Below are 18,742 nucleotides of genomic sequence, written 5' to 3' on the forward strand. Positions count from 1 at the left end.
TGCCAAAGCTACAAGCAACTGAAATAAAGGTCTAATAATAGGAAGTGTCGAACAACCTTAAGTATAGGCTGTGCTGCCAGCACAGACTACACTGAAGGATCTTTTGCTTACAATGAAGCAAATATGCTTCAGTTTTCCTCTGTGACAACAGCTGATGGCTCCATTGAGACAGAAGGTGGCTGATTTTTGTCCTCTGTAACTTGAACGGCTAAGAGCAGATGTGTGGTAAAGAATTAATACCACAGAGCAGCAACAGATTTTTTTTTTTTTTTTTTTGAAGACATCTGACATCAACCTGACTCTGAGGCTAAATATCCTTATAGGCAGCAAATGGACGTGCAGTACAGTGAAGTCAATTTAACACTCTGCACTAGAAACCATTCTTTTCAGGGGACCTAAATGTAGAAGAGAATATAAGAAATACACTGAACATGAGTGAGAGAGTGAACATAAAACAACTACACAGATAGGAAGATTCACAGTTTTTACGTAGGTTTCAGAGTAGCAGCCGTGTTCGTCTGTATCCGCAAAAAGAACAGGAATACTTGTGGCACCTTAGAGACTAACAAATTTATTAGAGCATAAGCTTTCATGGGCTACAGCCCACTTCTTCGGATGCATATAGAGTGGAACATATATTGAGGAGATATATATACACACACATACAGAGAGCATGAACAGGTGGGAGTTGTCTTACCAACTCTGAGAGGCCAATTAAGTAAGAGAAAAAAAACTTTTGAAGGGATAATCAAGATAGTCCAGTACAGACAGTTTGATAAGAAGTGTGAAACTACTTACAAGGGGAGATAGAGTCAATGTTTGTAATGGCTCAGCCATTCCCAGTCCTTATTCAATCCTGAGTTGATTGTATCTAGTTTGCATATCAATTCCAGCTCAGCAGTCTCTCCTTGGAGTCTGTTTTTGAAGTTTTTCTGTTGTAAGATAGCCACCCGCAGGTCTGTCATTGAATGGCCAGACAGGTTAAAGTGTTCTCCCACTGGTTTTTGAGTATTATGATTCCTGATGTCAGATTTGTGTCCATTAATTCTTTTGCGTAGAGACTGTCCGGTTTGGCCAATGTACATGGCAGAGGGGCTTACTACTAAACTTCCACAGGAATGAGAATCAATTAATTTTTCATTAATCTATAGCTGCCCTAACTACTAAAAAAATGGAGAGAAACTGTGAAACAGCTGTTTTAACAGAAGATATAAAAATGATTATGAGCAGGATGAATGAAATGTGCCCAAGATTTATATATTTTCCTCTTCAGGGAAAGTCCTGCAATACTATAATTTAGTTCTATTATAAAGCTCTGCTCATGGTTCCACAAATTTTAGATTTGCACTTATATTCAGCCACTTTATACTTAAAGAATACAACATACCCTGCCCAAAATTACAGCATTTGCTTTTTGAGCACAGAATGAATTTTCTAAGATTTTAGAAATTTACAATTGGCTAGAGTGAACATTTAAAAATTAGTCCTTTAAGAAATACTCCCTTCATGGTGCTAGAAGAAAAACAAAAATCGAATGTCTTTAAGAGTCAATTTAATCTAATCTATAGCCAAAACATTACCTTAATTCTAATATGATTTTTTTCATAGTGTCACTTTAGGACAGAGTTACGGTTGTTTCAGTGCCCTAACTCTATTTCCATAACTTAACATGTTTGAATTTCTTTTAAATTTAATCTTAACTCTGAATTTCTTGCTTTTTAACAGTTGGTACTGGTATAATTACAGCATCTCTGGGTTTTGGTTTTTTTTTTTTTTTTTAAACCCTTAATTATGGATATGTATGTGTTGTTTCATTCCATATTCTTTATGAAAATATGCTTGCGATCTGAATATGACATAACAGATGTACTTTATGCAAGATGGGTCTTGTAAGATATCATTGGAAAGGTTATAATTTACTGAATGAGATAATTTTGCCATGTGTATGCCTGTATCATTTCTGTATCTGAAGTTAGGAATATTGACTATGTATCTGTATTTCAACTATGCTACTTTGGATGACGCCCACTGGTAACACTTCAGGTACAAAAATGCAAAAGCCAGACAGGGCTGATGGCCAATCAGCGAGGACAATGGACTGTGAAAAGGCTTGCCCTTCTTGGGGACACTCCATACTGCCACTGACTCATGAACGCTGTGATACTACAGAGTCAGGTGGGTCTTGTCACCTGATACTAAACATTACCTGGGACTTCTTGTAACTTTCCACTGGATGGAAAGGGGGGTTCAAGTTTGGGAAACAAAGGATTCCCACCTTATGTAAATTCTATTTAAGGGTGGGGAGGAAGGCAACAAAACTCCTCCTCTCCATGGCCACCTGAAGGGAAGGCAAGGGGGCTGAGACAGGGGTCTAGTCTGAAAAGGAATATAACCGGAACTCTGAACCACAGAAACTTTGCAACCTGTCTAAAATAACATTTAGGGTAAGAAATTACATTGTGTAACCTGTTTCTTAAATATATTGAGCTTAGCTTGCGTACTTTGGTTTATTTGCTCAGTAATCTGCTTTGTTCTGTCTGTTATCTCTTATATTCACTTAAAATTCACCTTTTTTAGTTAATAAACTTATTTCTTGTTTATAATATAACTCAGTTTATGTAATGTCCAGGGTGGATAAAAATCAATGATTTAAAAAAAAAAAAAAAAAAAAAAAAAACTAATTTTTTTAAATCTGAATTTTTTTTTATTTAAATCAGTTTTTTGATAAAATGCTTTTTGAGGAAAAAACCTATCTAAAGTAGGGTTACCATACGTCCGGATTTTCCCGGACATGTCCGGCTTTTGGGGGCTCAAATCCCCGTCCGGGGGGAAATCCCCCAAAAGCCGTGCATGTCCGGGAAAATCGGGAGGGAGGGCTGGGCCGGGGTCGCGGTGCCGGGCACGCGGTGCCGGGCCGGGGCCGCGGGGTCGGGCCGCTGAGGGGGTGCGCTGGGCCGCGGGGCTGGGAGCCGGGGGGTCGGGCCGGGAGCCGGGCCGCCGGGGGGGTGCGCTGGGCCGGGCCGGGAGCCGGACCGGGGCCGGGCCGCCGGGGGGGTGCGCTGGGCCGCGGGGGTCCGCGGGGCCGGGAGTCAGGGGGTCGGGCCGGGAGCCGGGCCGCTGGGGGGTGCGCTGGGCCGCGGGGCCGGGAGCCGGGGGGTCGGGCCGGGAGCCGGGCCGCCGGGGGGGTGCGCTGGGCCGGGCCGGGAGCCGGGCCGGGGCCGCGGGGCTGGGCCGCCGGGGGGGTGCGCTGGGCCGCGGGGCCGGGAGCCGGGGGGTCGGGCCGGGAGCCGGGCCGCCGGGGGGGTGCGCTGGGCAGCGGGGTCGGGCCACCGGGGGGGGTGCGCTGGGCAGCGGGGTCGGGCCGGGAGCCGGGGGGTCGGGCCGGGAGCCGGGCCGCCGGGGGGGTGCGCTGGGCCGCGGGGTCGGGCCGCCGGGGGGGTGCGCTGGGCCGCCGGGAGCCGGGGGGTGCGCTGGGCCGCCGGGAGCCGGCCGGCAGTGCTGGGCGGGCCGGGGGTGGTCGGCCGGGGGCCAGGGCCGGCACCCGAGCCAACCCAGGCTGGAGCCGCCGGGGGGCCAGCCTGGGCCGCACCTCCCCCCCCCACACACCCCCTTACCTGCCCAGGCTTCCCGCGAATTAAATGTTCGCGGGAAGCAGGGGAGGGGGCGGAGACTTTGGGGAGGGGGCGGAGTTGGGGCGGGGAGGGGGCGGGGCTGGGGGCGGGGCCAGGGCCCCGTGGAGTGTCCTCCTTTTGGAGGCACAAAATATGGTAACCCTAATCTAAAGATAGCTTTGATTAAGATGCATTATAGCGCAAATATATCTCATCATGGAATAAGGATTATAAATTCTAATTCTATAGTATGAAACAATATATTCATGTAATGTTTAAGAAAAGTTTTGTAAATGAGTTCCAATAGTTTTTAGATTAGGAACCCAATTTTATCGGGTTCCAGGGGCTGCTGTATAGATTATTTAGGTTAATCTTTCTATCTACCCAATGGAACACAGTGCTCAGTCTAGAAGATACCAACAGAGATGCTTAGTTTTGCAGTTCTCAAACTGTGGATTTGTGTCTCGAGATAACATGCTTCTTAACAGCAAAAATGTTTTTAAATAAATATAGAGAGGTGAAAAATAACAGACCTCAATCCTACTGTCCCTCTGCAAATTTGTGTACACAGAGTCAATCTCTTACCTCTCTCTAAAAGTGCAAAGTTTCAAAAAGTTCAATGAATAGAAGATAGTTGGGGGCGGAATAGATCTGGACAAGGAGAAGAAGTCTAGAGATAAATGTGAGAAGGGACAGGCAGTAGAAACAAAAGTGAAACTGTTTGAGCAGCATATTCCAGAAGTCTTGAGGTCTTTCTGAGTGTAGCCTTCATTGATTTGAGATCTACCATACCTTTCTCTCACTAGAAGGGAAAACCTATAATGGCAGTAGGCTGTAAAAGAAACTCAGTTTTGGAATATTTTAATGAAGTTCTCTACCTGTGGGAAGACAGGCATGCGTGCAAAATGCAAACAATGCAACAAAGAAATGCAAGGCCTGGTTGCCTGAATGAAACATCATGAGAAGTGTTCCTTCTCAGGAGGAAGCTGTGTTGAAGATGATGAAAGGAACATGTCTGAACAAGCAGGAACTTCAGGTTGGTAAATTTTTTTATTTCATATTTCTTTCTTAAGGACTGCCTGTCTTCCTTCTGGACTATTCTTAAATTCTCATGTTTGAGCAAAAAATATAGTTGTTACTCTATGGTACTATCATTTTAGATGTAGTTGTGAAAAAAATAAATAGCTGAAATAGGCAGATCCTCCTTTTACAATTTCACCTTTAAAGTAGCACTGTCAGTGAATGCAATGTGTAATACTACATGAGCAGTATGGTAATAATAATTAAATAACTGCATTGACTTGCGTTTAGGAGAATCCATCCTCAACATACAGAATTCTGAAGACTATCCACCTTCAAGATCACCATCATTTTCTACAGTTTCTGATTTATCTGCCAATGATAGTGTTTCAGTCACATCATGTATGTCACATAGCCACAGTATATCACCTGTAGCCAAAAGAAAAAAGAAATCTCCATCATGCAGAAACAACCATAGATAAGTTTGTGATAAGAACCATCAGATTACAAAAAGAGGTAATTGATTAAAAAATTGCCCGGTTTGTTTATGCAACAAACTCTCCTTTCTGTATGATTGAGAACCCATACTTCATTAACATGGTTCAGTCATTAAGACCAGTATACAGTTCACCCAACAGAGCAGATGTTGCAGGCAAATTGCTGGATAAAGTGTATGAAAGAGAAATTGAGCAGTGTGCTAAAGGTCTAGAGGGTGAAATTGTTAACCTGAGTCCTAATGGGTGGAGCAATGTCCACAATGATCCTATTGTATGTGCCTGTGTGACAACAGAAGAAGGGAATGTCTTCCTTACAGAAACAATTGATACAAAAGGAAATGCACACACAGCAGAATACTTACAAGAAGTGGCAGTAAAAGCTATAACAAACTGTGAAAAAAAATTCAAATGTCTAGTACGCAGCTTGGTCACAGACAATGCTGCAATGTATTCAAGATAAGAAGAGATTTAGGAGAGAGTGAAGAGAGTCCAAAGCTAATAACATACAGTCGCAGTGCTCATTTGATGCACCTCCTAGCCCAAGAGTTCAGTGTTCCAGAAATAAAGGCTAATGTTGTTGAAATTGCAAAATACTTCTGTAACAACCACTTTGCAGCACCTGCTCTGAAAAAAGTGGGAGGAACCAAGCTAACTCTCCCACAGATGTGCGATGGAACTCAGTAGCGGACTGTTTCACTATATCAAGAACTGACCTAATCGGATGACAATTTGTGAACAAAATAGTGAAAAAAATAGATGTTGGGCTTAAGAGAAATATTGAACACATGCTGAGTACCCTGAAGCCTATTTCTGTAGGCTTGAACAAAATGCAGGGAAATAGCTGTTTAATTGCTGACGCTGTTGAAATTTGGAAGGAACTGAGTGAGATCTTAAAAAGAGAAATATGCAATGACAGAATTAAATTACAAGCATTAAAAAAACGAATGGGACAAGCACTATCTCCAGCTCATTTTCTCGCAAATATTCTCAATACTCGGCACCAGGGTCAAACCTTAACTGCTGAAGAAGAGGAGTTGGCTCTGACATAGACATCCAGCAATCATCCCGTCATAATGCCAACTATAATAAACTTCAGAGCGAAGGGTGAACCGTTCAAGAAATATGTTTGCTGATGATGTTTTAAAGAAAGTCACACCAGTGAACTGGTGGAAGTCACTTAAGCACTTGGATTCAGAGACTGTTGAAGTGATAATCTCACTTTTAACAGTAGCAGCTTCTTCTGCCGGTTTAGAAAGAATATATTCTTCCTTTGGACTAATTCAGTCCAAATTGAGATCGTTTGAGACCTGAAAAACCAGGAAAGCTTGTTTTTCTTTTCCAGATTATGAACAAACATAAAAATGAAGGTGAAGACGACTGAGTTAGCTGCAGAAGTCAATATTTTAAGTTTCTCATGTTGACCTGGCTAACAGTCTATTTAATTTTTGTTTTTTTTTTTTTAACTATTTAAGTTAAGAACAATTTTAACAAAAACAAACCTGATTTAAAAAAACCTGAATGTTTAACTAAATTCAAAAATTCTTATGCTTGTTTTGTTAAAATAGTATATGTTTGCTGTTGAAGAAAAAAGTCCAGAATACATAACATTCTTGTTTTAGTTAAATAAAACAAATTTAAATGTCTGGTGATGTTCTCCTCCTAATACAGCATAGCAAGAATTTCCTCCAAATATTAATGATTAACCTGTTGAATTGGAAATATTCATGAAGTCTTTGGGAGGTGAACTATCTGCTTCAATTACCTTTGGTAAATGAAATAACCACACAATCATTCATTTTCTGATATAGCTATAAAACTAATCTGAAAAGTTTTCAAAATAAACCACTTTAAAATGTATAGTATGTACCTTCTAAAAATGAAACCTACATCAATCTCTGAGTTGTGAAGAATATATATTAAGGTTATAACAACCAACAAGAATGCACTTTTATGTAGAAATCCATGATTAAAGTCTTCCTGACTAGTGATTTAAATCGGGGGGGGGGGGGGTGGAGAAGAGAGAGGAAGTTATGCATATCTCCCTCCACATTGAGGGAGGGGGCAAATTTAATAAAATCTTTGGGTTTTTACCTCTTAAAGGGAGGGGCTCCAGAGTGTTGGGGTGAGCCCCTAAGGCGGAATCTTTCCAGAGCGGATGGATCTCTGTCTCTCTGTGCAGCTGGTTGTGGCCCTGCCTGTGTGCTTGGCTGGAAGAGGCTTGTGAGCCTAGACTAACAAGGCCAGGTAAAGGGGACCCAGGCTAGCAGAATAGACTGACTCAGTGGCATCCCAGCACATCAGGTGACTCCCCAAAGGGCCCAAACCCATTACAATGTATTATCAATCTTAACTTCTATTTAATGTCGTTTTTGTCTGGAAATAAAAATAAGAGCTTAGAACAGTGGTGTAATACACAATGCAGCACTTCCTAGTATTATTTGGTATGTTCTCCCCATGCAGCTGTCAGTCTCAGGCTCACAGGATTGCTAGTCATTCATCTGCCCTGTCCTTCTCAAACTTTCCTCCTGCTGTGTCCTAAGTACACCCCCATCTGCCCTACCCTATTGGTCACTGAATACTTTGTAACCTAGATAAAGTTTGATTTGGGGTGGGAGGAGATTATCAACATCAGAATATACATTTATGAAACCTACAGCATTCTATCTGAGCATGCTTGCCAAATTCCATGAGAATGTTGAGTATGAAACAGCATTCCACGTCACATGGGCCAAATGATTTATAAGGGAGCTAGATTGCTAAGCCTGATTATAATTCAGACTCACCAATATTTTCTGTTAGTATTTATGGTAATTAATACATTCATTAGGCCAATTACATACAGAATTCTATTAACATCTTCTGTTTTTATATGAGCATAACTTTCAGAAACATTCTCCTTTGGGGTCAACATTTTCCAAGCCTAATCCCAAACCAGTTATTTCTCCCTCTAAAAATAAAAGTTTGTGGGAAAATCTCTTTACATATCTGAGAGTGCTATAAAAATACTCAACATTTGGCTTTATTTTGCACACCATTTGACTTTCAAGTTCTTAGGTTTAATCCTCAACCATGTCCAATAAGCACTGGGAACATCTACTGGAAGGACAGCAACAGATCTCTTTGGGAGTTCCCAATCTTGGGATCTATTCTAAGCCATCCCCAAGGCCAACATAGTTTAGAGCAGTTTCAAGACTGCTAAAACGGCTCCTAACAGCCCCCAGGACTGTTATGCCAGCCAGCAGCCACTGAAGCACAGCACAGTCTGGACACATACTCTCCAGCTCCATATACAGATGGGGGAGGGGCTATGTGGATTAGATCTGGATATGCCAGCTGTACACCTGCTGATGATTTTCCCACACCAGCGTAATTCTCAGCTGTTCATACTGGGTAGCTCTGCATCCACTTTATACCACCAGAGAAGCATACATTGGATCTAGCACATAAGGAGTCAGATCTAGCTCATGCAAGCACAACAGAGGCAGCTTTAAAATCTAGTCAGTTTTAAAGATCAAGGTAGGCAATACACCTGCTCCCACCTCCCCACCAGCCCGCATGGTTTTACATGTTTTCAGGTTTTTTTTCCCCTCCAGTTGTGTGAAAGACCCACATAAACAGGGGACAGACTGACTCCATAGAGGAGAAAATGAAACAAAAAAGTATTTTCCTCCATTTTCTTTCACTTACAGCATCTTTAAGGGGTCAACTTACTATATAAAAATATTCAGAACATAGCATGCCACTTAAGTTGACCTGACAATGTTCTTTTAACATAGGAATGAATACTGCAAGCAAACTTTAAGTAAAACACATCACTAACAAATGGGAGACCAAAACTTGATGATCCACAAATAAACAAAGCAATAAAAACAGCAAATGTCTTGTACCACAAGATTTACTTGGTTCATTTACGAGGAAAATGATAGGATAGATTTAATTATAATACTTCACATATTTACTAATGTACTGTACTACAATTTATAGAAATAATGAAATCTCACTAATATGAGTTAGTCATTTTAATATTTTCTGAAAATTGGGCAATAAGACTACCAGTTTTGCGTGGTAGTTATCAAGTTTGCAGATTAATGAAGTGAGAAAAAAGTTACTGTAAGTGTAATTCTTCACCTCAGTTTCGTCCAGTTCATCCATCCAGAACAAATTTAGCCAAGATTTTGTTTTATGAATAGCTGAAGTTATTCATAATCTTTGTACCAAATGCTTTCACTATGTCTGGTTTTGTTTTTAGAGGGAATTCTCAAATAAACAAATACCAAATATTCACTCTGACTCAGATTTACAAACCACTAGTAGAGAGGAGGAAGTGAATCATTCATCTATCAGGCTTGTGTGTGTACACAGCTTCTAAAATAAAGAAAGCTGAATGTCATGTAAGAGCAGCATAATGAATACAATATTAAGATTGAGAAGTCAAGTACATTAATCTCTCCCTTTTCTTCTTAGTTTATACGCTACGCAGAACAAAATTTACAGCCCAAGGGAAGGGTTGCTAACCTAGCTTTCAGCCACCTTTTGCCTCCTGGTCAGCAGCCCTAGGGGTAATTTAATCAGCACTAAGGAGGCTACCCATAGATGGTGCTGCCCAGAAACAGCACTGCAGTTCCACCCCCTCACTCTTCAGTCCCACCCCAACATGCTACCTATGCTGAGGTTTGCAAGTGACTGTCTTCTTCAGCTCCCATGCCATGGAATTCCTATAGCCAGATCCATCCATGCTTTCTAGGGTCACCTCCACCTGGCACACAGGCATTGGAATCTTACTCCAATCATCTCCTTCCCACAGCCCCAATGGCTGTTTAAAGTCAGTAAACCTAATGATACAGGGAACAGAAGCATTTTCTCAGGCAACCAGTTCCTAATCAACCCTAAAGGACTCCCTGAGAGGTCGGTTAAATATCATGCCCAAGTTTTGGATTGGTAAATTGAGGCAGAGAACAAGTATGTGACTTACCAAAGGTCACATGCAGTAAGTCAATATCAGGACCATTATCAGAACTCTGGTCTTATCTGCTAAACTTCTAATGACTAATTTACTGGGGGTGAGGTGGGGACTGATTTAATCTCAGCTTTTGGTTTTTACATTTCTAAAACAGAGAATACTCTGCAGTTGCAGAGTAATTTTTCCATCTGCAGAAAGTGCTCTGCCACACTGCTTAAGCATTAGGTGGCACATTCCACAGACAGATTTAGGTGGAATTTGATGTATATGTGGGAAGGGGTGGCTGTGATTCTTAAGTCTTGTCCTATGCTAGCAAAATTAAACAAAGCAGAAAACAGTCATTGGCAATGAACTAGAACACCATGTAACTGCAACTGTAGGAGAGAAAAAAAAAAAAAAAAAACCCTGTTCAGCACCATTTCAGAAGCCATGATTAAAAACTGCTGAAAATCTGTCACTACAGGCCCCACACTTGCTCAATAGGAAAATGACGCAGAAACTTTAATGCAATTCTGAAGTCTTTAGGCTTTGATATTTCTGCTAATATGTTCTATCACCTTACAACTTCAAAGACCAGATTTTTCCACTGGTTGTCCAGGCAAGGACTTACTCAGAGGCAATCAGTATCTTCTGAAGAGAAAAGCAGATTTTACCATCAGAGACTGTTTGTCATCACCAGTGGTTCAGCTCCTATAACAACTGGACCAAAATACTACATTTCACAAGTCTATTGTATTCTATTCTGTGTAGGTTCTTAAACTCATGGTAGTTATGAATGCCTGATGATGTCTGTTGAGAGGTTCAAACCAAACTTGATTGTAGACATTTTCCCTTCTTGCCAGCTGCCTTTCCTTTTCCCTTGCTACATGGAGAAGTTAGAAGGAGGTTACACTATTTTAACTAATTTCCAAGACCTATTTCCACTCCATCCTGCCTTCTCTTCTTTCCCAGGAATTCCTCTCACAAGAAAGTGCTATAGAGACAAATCTTTTTTCTATTCCAGAGAGAGTCTTAGGAGAGGTCCTTTAACAGTACATGGAGAAGGAGTACTACTTCTTGTTATTTCCTGAGTCCCAAAAGAGGGAGCTGCATCTCACTATATTTGAGACTTTTGAACAAATTTACCAAGCAGATGAAATTCTATATAGTGATGTTGGCATTTGTGATAACATCCTTGTATCCAGAAGACCAGTCTGAGATTCTTGATTTGAAGATAGCAAATACTTCAGCAGAACAACACAATCGGGGGAGGAGAGGTGTCTGCCATTTGGACTCTGTATAGTCATCCCCAAGACCCATCACAGAGCATACAGAGGTAATAGCAGCCTTAAGGAAGCTTGTGTATGTCCATTTCTTAATGACTAGTCAATACTAGACCTCACACCTCAAAGGGCTGCACACTAGGTTCCTAAGATATTAGCTGTTCTATTTCTTAGGCCTAAGAACCATCCCTCAAAAGCCCACCCTCCTGCAGATGGAGTAGTTAACAGGGACAGCTTCAGACTCCAGATACCATGCACCTCCCACTAGACTAGTTACAGGCTACGTTCAAAGTTGCTTTAGCTCAGGACAAATCCTCAGACAACTGAGATTCTGCATCAGACTCCTCAGTCTGAAGGCTTCTTGCTCCTATAATCAAACTCTAGTTGAGATCAATGCAGGATTAGCTAAAAACAGTTCAACCACCTCAATTTGTAGACAATCATGGCAAGCACTGTGCACCCTGCAACTTGAATCTCTGTGGTTGTGGATAAAAGCACTGCATGCTTGCTGAGGAGTTCCCTTCAACCCAGCCCATCATCAACAGTATTAGTAATAGACACATCAGTTTTAGATTGCAGAGCCCAGCTGAACCATCTCATAATACAAGGTCTCTAGTTTTAGGAAGAGTCCAGCTGTCATGTTCTTGATAGCCTGCCTGCCATTTTTATCCTGCCTCAAAGTGTTCCTTTTCACAACTTTTAGTGAGTAATACTATTGCTGTGTGCCAAGTCAACTGTCAGGGTGGGGCTCAGCACAACTACCACATCAGGAAGCTATGAAGAACTGGAAATTTCCACATTAAAGGCAAAGATAACATCCTGACAGATGACCTCAGCTCTAAGTACAGTATCCAGCACAACTGGCCACTGAAGAGTGCCCTGGCAAACCCATGCTCTCAGATAGAAAACTTCTTCAGGTGGACCTATTTCCCATAGAACTCAATGCAAAATGAAATCCGTTCCATTCTGAGGATAGTAAGTACCAAGGATCCTTATTGGATACATTTCTCTTGGACTGGAAACAAAGATACCTGTATGTGCCCCCTTCAAATTCTTCTCATCCTATCAGATGCAACAACATGGAGTTTATTACCATCTGAACAAAACTACACCATTCCATAAGACATTCCAGGTTTGTCTTGATTTCGGGTTTTGTTTTTCAAATGTCATCTAGCACATTCCAACACTAGCACAGACAAAGCAACCTGTATTTTGGCACACACATTAGCTGGTCGAGTTAAAGCCTAGGAGGAAGCCTATGTTTCAACTCAACCAGCTAGAACATGAAAAAGTTTAAGTTGCCTTTTCTGTGTTAGTGTAAGAACATGCTAGTTAATAAGTTCTAAAAAACAAAAAAACCCAAACAATTACCCTAGCTGAGACAATCTCTAGACTTAATAGCATGGAGGGATAGTTCTAGTTGTCAGTAATCTTCCACAAACTGATATGCCATATGAACCAGTAAGGATTCCAGTACCAACAGGTGTTAAAAGTTCCTATTACATATCTCAGATGTTCCCATTATAGAACTACATAAACCCAATAACTGGAGTTTTATCCATACCTTTACACCACATTACTCCCTGGATTTAGTGAGTATCTATACTAAGGCCTGGTCCACACTAACCCCCCACTTCAGACTAAGGTACGCAAATTTAGCTACGTTAATAACGTAGCTGAATTCGAAGTACCTTAATCCAAACTTACCGCGGGTCCAGACGCGGCAGGCAGGCTCCCCCCCCCCCGTCGATGCCGCGTACTCCTATCGCCGAGCTGGAGTACCGGCGTCGACGGCGAGCACTTCCGGGATTGATTTATTGCGTCTAGACAAGACGCGATAAATCGATCCCAGAAGATCGATTGCCTGCCGCCGAACCAGCAAGTAAGTGTAGACTTACCCTAAAGTATCAAGTATCAGAGGGGTAGCTGTGTTAGTCTGGATCTGTAAAAGCAGCCAGCAAAGAGTCCTGTGGCACCTTATAGACTAACAGATGTATTGGAGCATGAGCTTTCGTGAGTGAATACCCGCTTCGTCAGATGCATGCATGCACCCACGAAAGCTCGTGCTCCAATACATCTGTTAGTCTATAAGGTGCCAAAGGACTCATTGCTGCTTGTACTGAGGTAGACTGCATCAGTGCATGTCACAGTTTACACCACTGTCTATACTAAGAGCTTGCGTTGGTGCAGCTACACCACAGGCTAAAAACTGCATTGTAGACAAGACCTTAACCTCTAAATCAGATGCCCTCAGACTGATCGGAATAACAGTGTCACTGGTAAATTGAGACACCTCAACATCTCCTGTGATTATTTTTTAATCACAGTGGGTATCTTAAGTACTTGCTATTTACCCAGGGCAAGAATTTTATGTTTTAAACAAGGGGAACATTTACTTACTACAGTAAATATGGTTCTTCACAATGACTGACTGCATGGATCTACACTCCCCGCCTTCCTTATCAGCATTATTTTAGTCTTACAATTGGTTTTTATTAGGGCTATCAAGCGATTAAACAGATTAACTGTGCAATTAAACAATAATAGAATACCATTTATTTAATTTTTTTGTTTTCAACATTTTCAAATATATTGATTTCAATTATAACAGAATACAAAGTGTACAGTGCTCACTTTACAGAGCAAATACTTGTAATAAAAAACAAAAGAAATTGTATTTTTCAATTCACCTCATAAAAGTACTGTAGTGCAATCTCTTTATCATGAAAGTTGAACTTACAAATGTAGAATTATGTACAAAAAACTGCATTCAAAAATGAAGCGATGTAAAATTTTAGAGCCTGCAAGTCCACTCAGTCCTACTTCTTGATCAGCCAATCGCTCAGTCAAACAAGTTTGCAGGAGATAATGCTGCCCACTTCTTGTTCACAATGTCACCTGAAAGTGAGAACAAGTGTCCACATGGCACTGTTGAAGCCGGCGTTGCAAAATATTTACCTGCCAGATGCGCTAAAGATTCACATGTCCCTTCATGCTTCAACCACAGAGTATGTGCGTCCATGCTGATGATGGGTTCTGCTCACTAGCTATCCAAAGCAGTGCGGACCAATGCATGTTCGTTTTCATCATCTGAGTCAGATGCCACCAGCAGAACGTTGATTTTCTTTTTTGGTGGTTCAGGTTCCGTACTTTCCGCATCAGAGTGATGCTCTTTTAAGACTTCTGAAAGCATGCTCCATACCTCATCGCTCTCAGATTTTGGAAGGCACTTCAGATTCTTAAATCTTGGGTTGAGTGCTGTAGCTATCTTTAGAAATGTTACATTGGTATCTTCTTTGCGTTTTGTCAAATCTGCAGCTAAAGTATTCTTAAAATGAACAACATGTGCTGAGCCATCATCTGAGACTACTATAACATGAAATATATGGCAGAATGCAGGTAAAATAGAGCCAGAGACATACAATTCTCCCCTAATGAGTTCAGTCACAAATTTAAATAACGCATTATTTTTTAACGAGCGTCACCAGCATCGAAGCATATCCTCTGGAATGGTAGCCGAAGCATGAAGGGGCATACAAATGCTTAGCATAGCTAGCATGTAAATACCTTGCAATTAGGAATATAAAATGTTAACTGGCTAACTAGTAAGCATTAGTCTTACTGGTTAATCTGCCTTAACCACTAACCTCGTGGCTGGCTTGCCCGCCGACCCCAATGGCACTGCGCCGACCAAAGCAGCCCCAGCCACACCACCCGGAGCAGTACTGCTCGACCGGAGCAGCCCCAGCCATGCCAGCAGGCCCTTTAATCGGTTAACCACTTAAACAAAATATTTTTTAATCGTTTAAATGATTAACATTTTAAACAGTATTTACATCCTTATTTGCAATGCGGGCTACTAAAGTCTCATGCAAACGCCTGTTCTCACTTTCCGGTGATGTTGTAAATTAGAGGTGGGCAGCATTATCTCCTGTAAATGTAAGCAAACTTGTTTGTCTTAGTGATTGGCTGAATGAAAACTAGGACTGAGTGGACTTGTAGGCTCTAAAGTTTTGCATTGCTCTGTTTTTGAGTGCAGTTATGTAACAAAACAATCTACATTTGTAAGTTGCACTTTCACAATAGAGATTGCACTACAGTACTTTTAAGAGGTGAATTGAAAAATACTGTTTCTTTTGTTTATCATTTTACAGTGCAAATATTTGTAATCAAAAATAATAATATAAAGTGAGCAGTGTACACTTTGTATTCTGTGTTGTAATTGAAATCAATATATTTGAAAATATAGAAAAACATCCAAAAATATTTAATACATTTCAATTAGTATTCTATTGTTTAACAATGCAATTAAAACTGATCACAATTTTTAATCACAATTAATTTGAGTTAATTGCATGAGTTAACTATGATTAACTGACAGCCCTAATTTTTATTTAATAGAAGGAATTGTGCTGTAGTTTGTGTTATAAACACTTTTATATCCACTAATGGGAGTGCACGAACAGGACTATACACGCACCCTACTTAACACACCCTGCTACCCAAAAGTAGTGCTTTTGACTTTGCAAGTATGTAAGGTTCTGCAGGATGAGGACCAAAGAACTCATGCCTCAACCCAGAGTATGTCTGTCAGGCAGTCATCTCAAAGAAAAAACCTTATAGTTACTAAGCTAGTTAGCAATTCTGTTAGTTTTAAGGAAAAGTGTTGGGGTAGATTAAGTCAATCATGTCACAGTAAGCACTTTAAATTATAAAATAACATACTTTTTTTAAATTCAGACTGAGAGGCAACAATATGAAAATGCAAAAACGGAGATAAAGATGGTGTAAGCTCACTAAAACGTGAAGCATGATAAAGCATGTGGTTGTGCATGATACTTTAGCATTTAAGTAATAAACAGTTACTAAAATAAGCCAATAGCTCTCAGATATTAATAAAAAAATCATCAAATTTGGAGGTTTCAGAGTAGCAGCCGTGTTAGTCTGTATCCGCAAAAAGAACAGGAGTACTTGTGGCACCTTAGAGACTAACAAATTTATTAGAGCATAAGCTTTCGTGGACTACAGCCCACTTCTTATATTCCGATAATAAATTTGTTAGTCTCTAAGGTGCCACAAGTACTCCTATCAAATTTGGAAACAGTTTGGTAAATACTTTTCTACACTGGGGTATAAGGCTTCACCTTAGTTTTAAGTAACTTACTGAAAAATCAACCCTGGTGTGCAATTCAACAGTTGTTTGCAGTATGCTGTATGAAATAAACCTGATAAATCTATTAGTACTGCTGATACATACAGACTAGTTTTAAATCCAGCTATGGAGATTATTATTGATATTAGATTAGGATCGGAAAAGTTTTAAATTATATTTTGATCTAAGAACCTGAGAATGGCCATACTGGGTCAGACCAAGGGTCCATCCAGCCCAGCATCCTGTCTGCGGACAGTGGCCAATGCCAGGTGCCCCAGAGGGAGTGAACCTAATAGGCAATGATCAAGTGATCTCTCTCCTGCCATCCATCTCCATTTAAGTGAGATTGGCAGAGTGAGATGGTTCCTTTCCCATTTAAGCCTAGCCCAGTTCCACTAGTCACTGAAAAAAGTCATAGGGTCCATACAAAATGACTGATGTGCTAGCCAGTACCGAGTGGAAAGTTTTAATCGGCCCCTGGCAACAGGTGGGGTAGGGGGGGGGGGAATCAGTCTCTCATGTTTTACTGACCTGCTGATGTTATCAGGCTGGGATAATTCAAGAGAAATTTAAAGAAAATGAGTTTAAACGTTAGAGCATCTTCAACCTACACACACAAATCCTTCAGCCACTGAGAGGAAGAGTGTGTACACTTCCATAATGTCCAGCTCCAGTGAACAGCAAGTCCTTCTGCTACACCTGAGAGAGGGAACAGCCCTATAACCAGTCACTTCAGAGAAAAATACTAAGTTTTAACTATGTTTGGAGTCTAAGAAATGGGATAAGAATAGGGGCATGAAGCCTGCCCTAATGGCAGAGCTCTCTCAACTAGGCTGATAGCTTGGATGCTCAGGAGGGCAAGGAAATGTACCTGGGAGCCAAGATGGGATGGGGCAGGGCCATCCATCGAAAGGGTGAGGAGAGCAGAAGTATTTACCTGAGTGCTGGATGGGATGGGTCAGGGCGCTCCACAAAGGGGGTGAGGGCCGGGGCATTTATCTCCACAGAGAGGGTGAGAAGGACCGGGGCATTTACCTGGGCGCTCAGGTAGCGCTTCAGGCACTCCTCGCACACCGCCTTCTTGCAGCAGGGTAGGGGCTTGATGGGCTTCTCCTCCAGGCACACTCGGCAGCAGAGCACCAGCAGGGGCCCGAAGTAGGGCTCGGGCAGCAGGTAAAAGTCCACCTCGATGCTGCCCCCCGAGGTCAAGGGGTCTCCGACGGGGGCGCGGTGGGCGGGCACGGCCCCGGGGGCTGTGGCGGGCGAGTGTCCCGTCCCGGCCCCAGCCCGGTCGTTCTCCACGCAGTACACGGTGCAGTACACGTGCCGCCGCGGGGGGATGCGGCAGCGGCTGCTGCCCCAGTCCCACCCCGGCTCCTCCCCGCCGGGCACCCCGGGCTCCCCGCCGGCCCCCGGCTCCTCCGCGGGAGGCTCAGGGGGCGGCGGCGACTCCTCGCTGCGCTCCGGACTCCCCGGGGCCCCGGCGGGAAGCGGCTCCTGCTCCCCGCTCCGCCGCCTGCTACCGGGCTCCGGCTCCCCCGGCTCGGCCGCCTCCTGCCCCGGCTCCAGGGCCCCGCCGGCCGGGAACGGCGCCTCGGCGGCGGCCGCCCGCAGGGTGCTCAGCGAGCTCTGCTGCTCCCCCATCCCCGCCGCTTCCCATCCAGCCGCCTCCGGCCCCGCTTCTGCTTCCGGGTCCCGGGCCCCGGAGCTCCGCGACCCAGCGGGGAACCGCTGCTGCCTCCCCGGGGCCAGCGGCTGCCGCCACTCGCCGCCGGGGCTGCGCAGGTCAACGCCGCCCGGGGGCTCCACCGGGCCCCGCTCCCATGCCGCAGCCCCGGTCGCCCCTGTGGCCCCTGGAGAGTCACAGAGCTGGGCTCGGACTGCCCTGCCCTGCCCTGCCCAGCCTCAGCGCAGTCCCCCCAGGAACCGCACCGGCTCCGGCCCCCCTCTCACATGTATCCAGGCCGGGCCACTCTCCGCCCCTTCCTGCCTACACGAGGGATCCACCCACCCTCAGTCCTGCCCCTCACGTACACACAACCTCATCCACCTCTTAACCCTGCCCCTTTCTCACACTTCCCTTTGGGTCTTTGCCTGCTCCTCCCTTACACACACCTCTGCCCTCCCACCCCTAAACTCTGCTCCTCTCTCACCCACCCACCTACCAACCAACCAACCGCTCTTCCTCGCCTGCATTAATTAGGGTCACTAGATAGTAAATATGAAATATCAGAACTTTT

General features: G+C 43.2%; 1 protein-coding gene across 1 annotated transcript in view; it reads right to left on the reverse strand.

Annotated features, from left to right (window-relative positions):
• Positions 1-18,387, reverse strand: part of RNF217 (ring finger protein 217) — an 80,728-nt gene extending 62,341 nt beyond the window's left edge. Inside the window, exon 1 of the mRNA XM_054024547.1 lies at positions 17,538-18,387. Coding sequence (XP_053880522.1) covers positions 17,538-18,146 — 609 coding nt within the window. The 5' untranslated portion in view covers positions 18,147-18,387. The remainder of the gene's footprint in view (positions 1-17,537) is intronic.
• Between the last annotated feature and the right edge of the window lie 355 nt (positions 18,388-18,742).

The sequence above is a fragment of the Malaclemys terrapin genome, chromosome 3 (genome assembly GCF_027887155.1).
Source record: "Malaclemys terrapin pileata isolate rMalTer1 chromosome 3, rMalTer1.hap1, whole genome shotgun sequence".
Lineage (NCBI taxonomy): Eukaryota > Metazoa > Chordata > Testudines > Emydidae > Malaclemys > Malaclemys terrapin.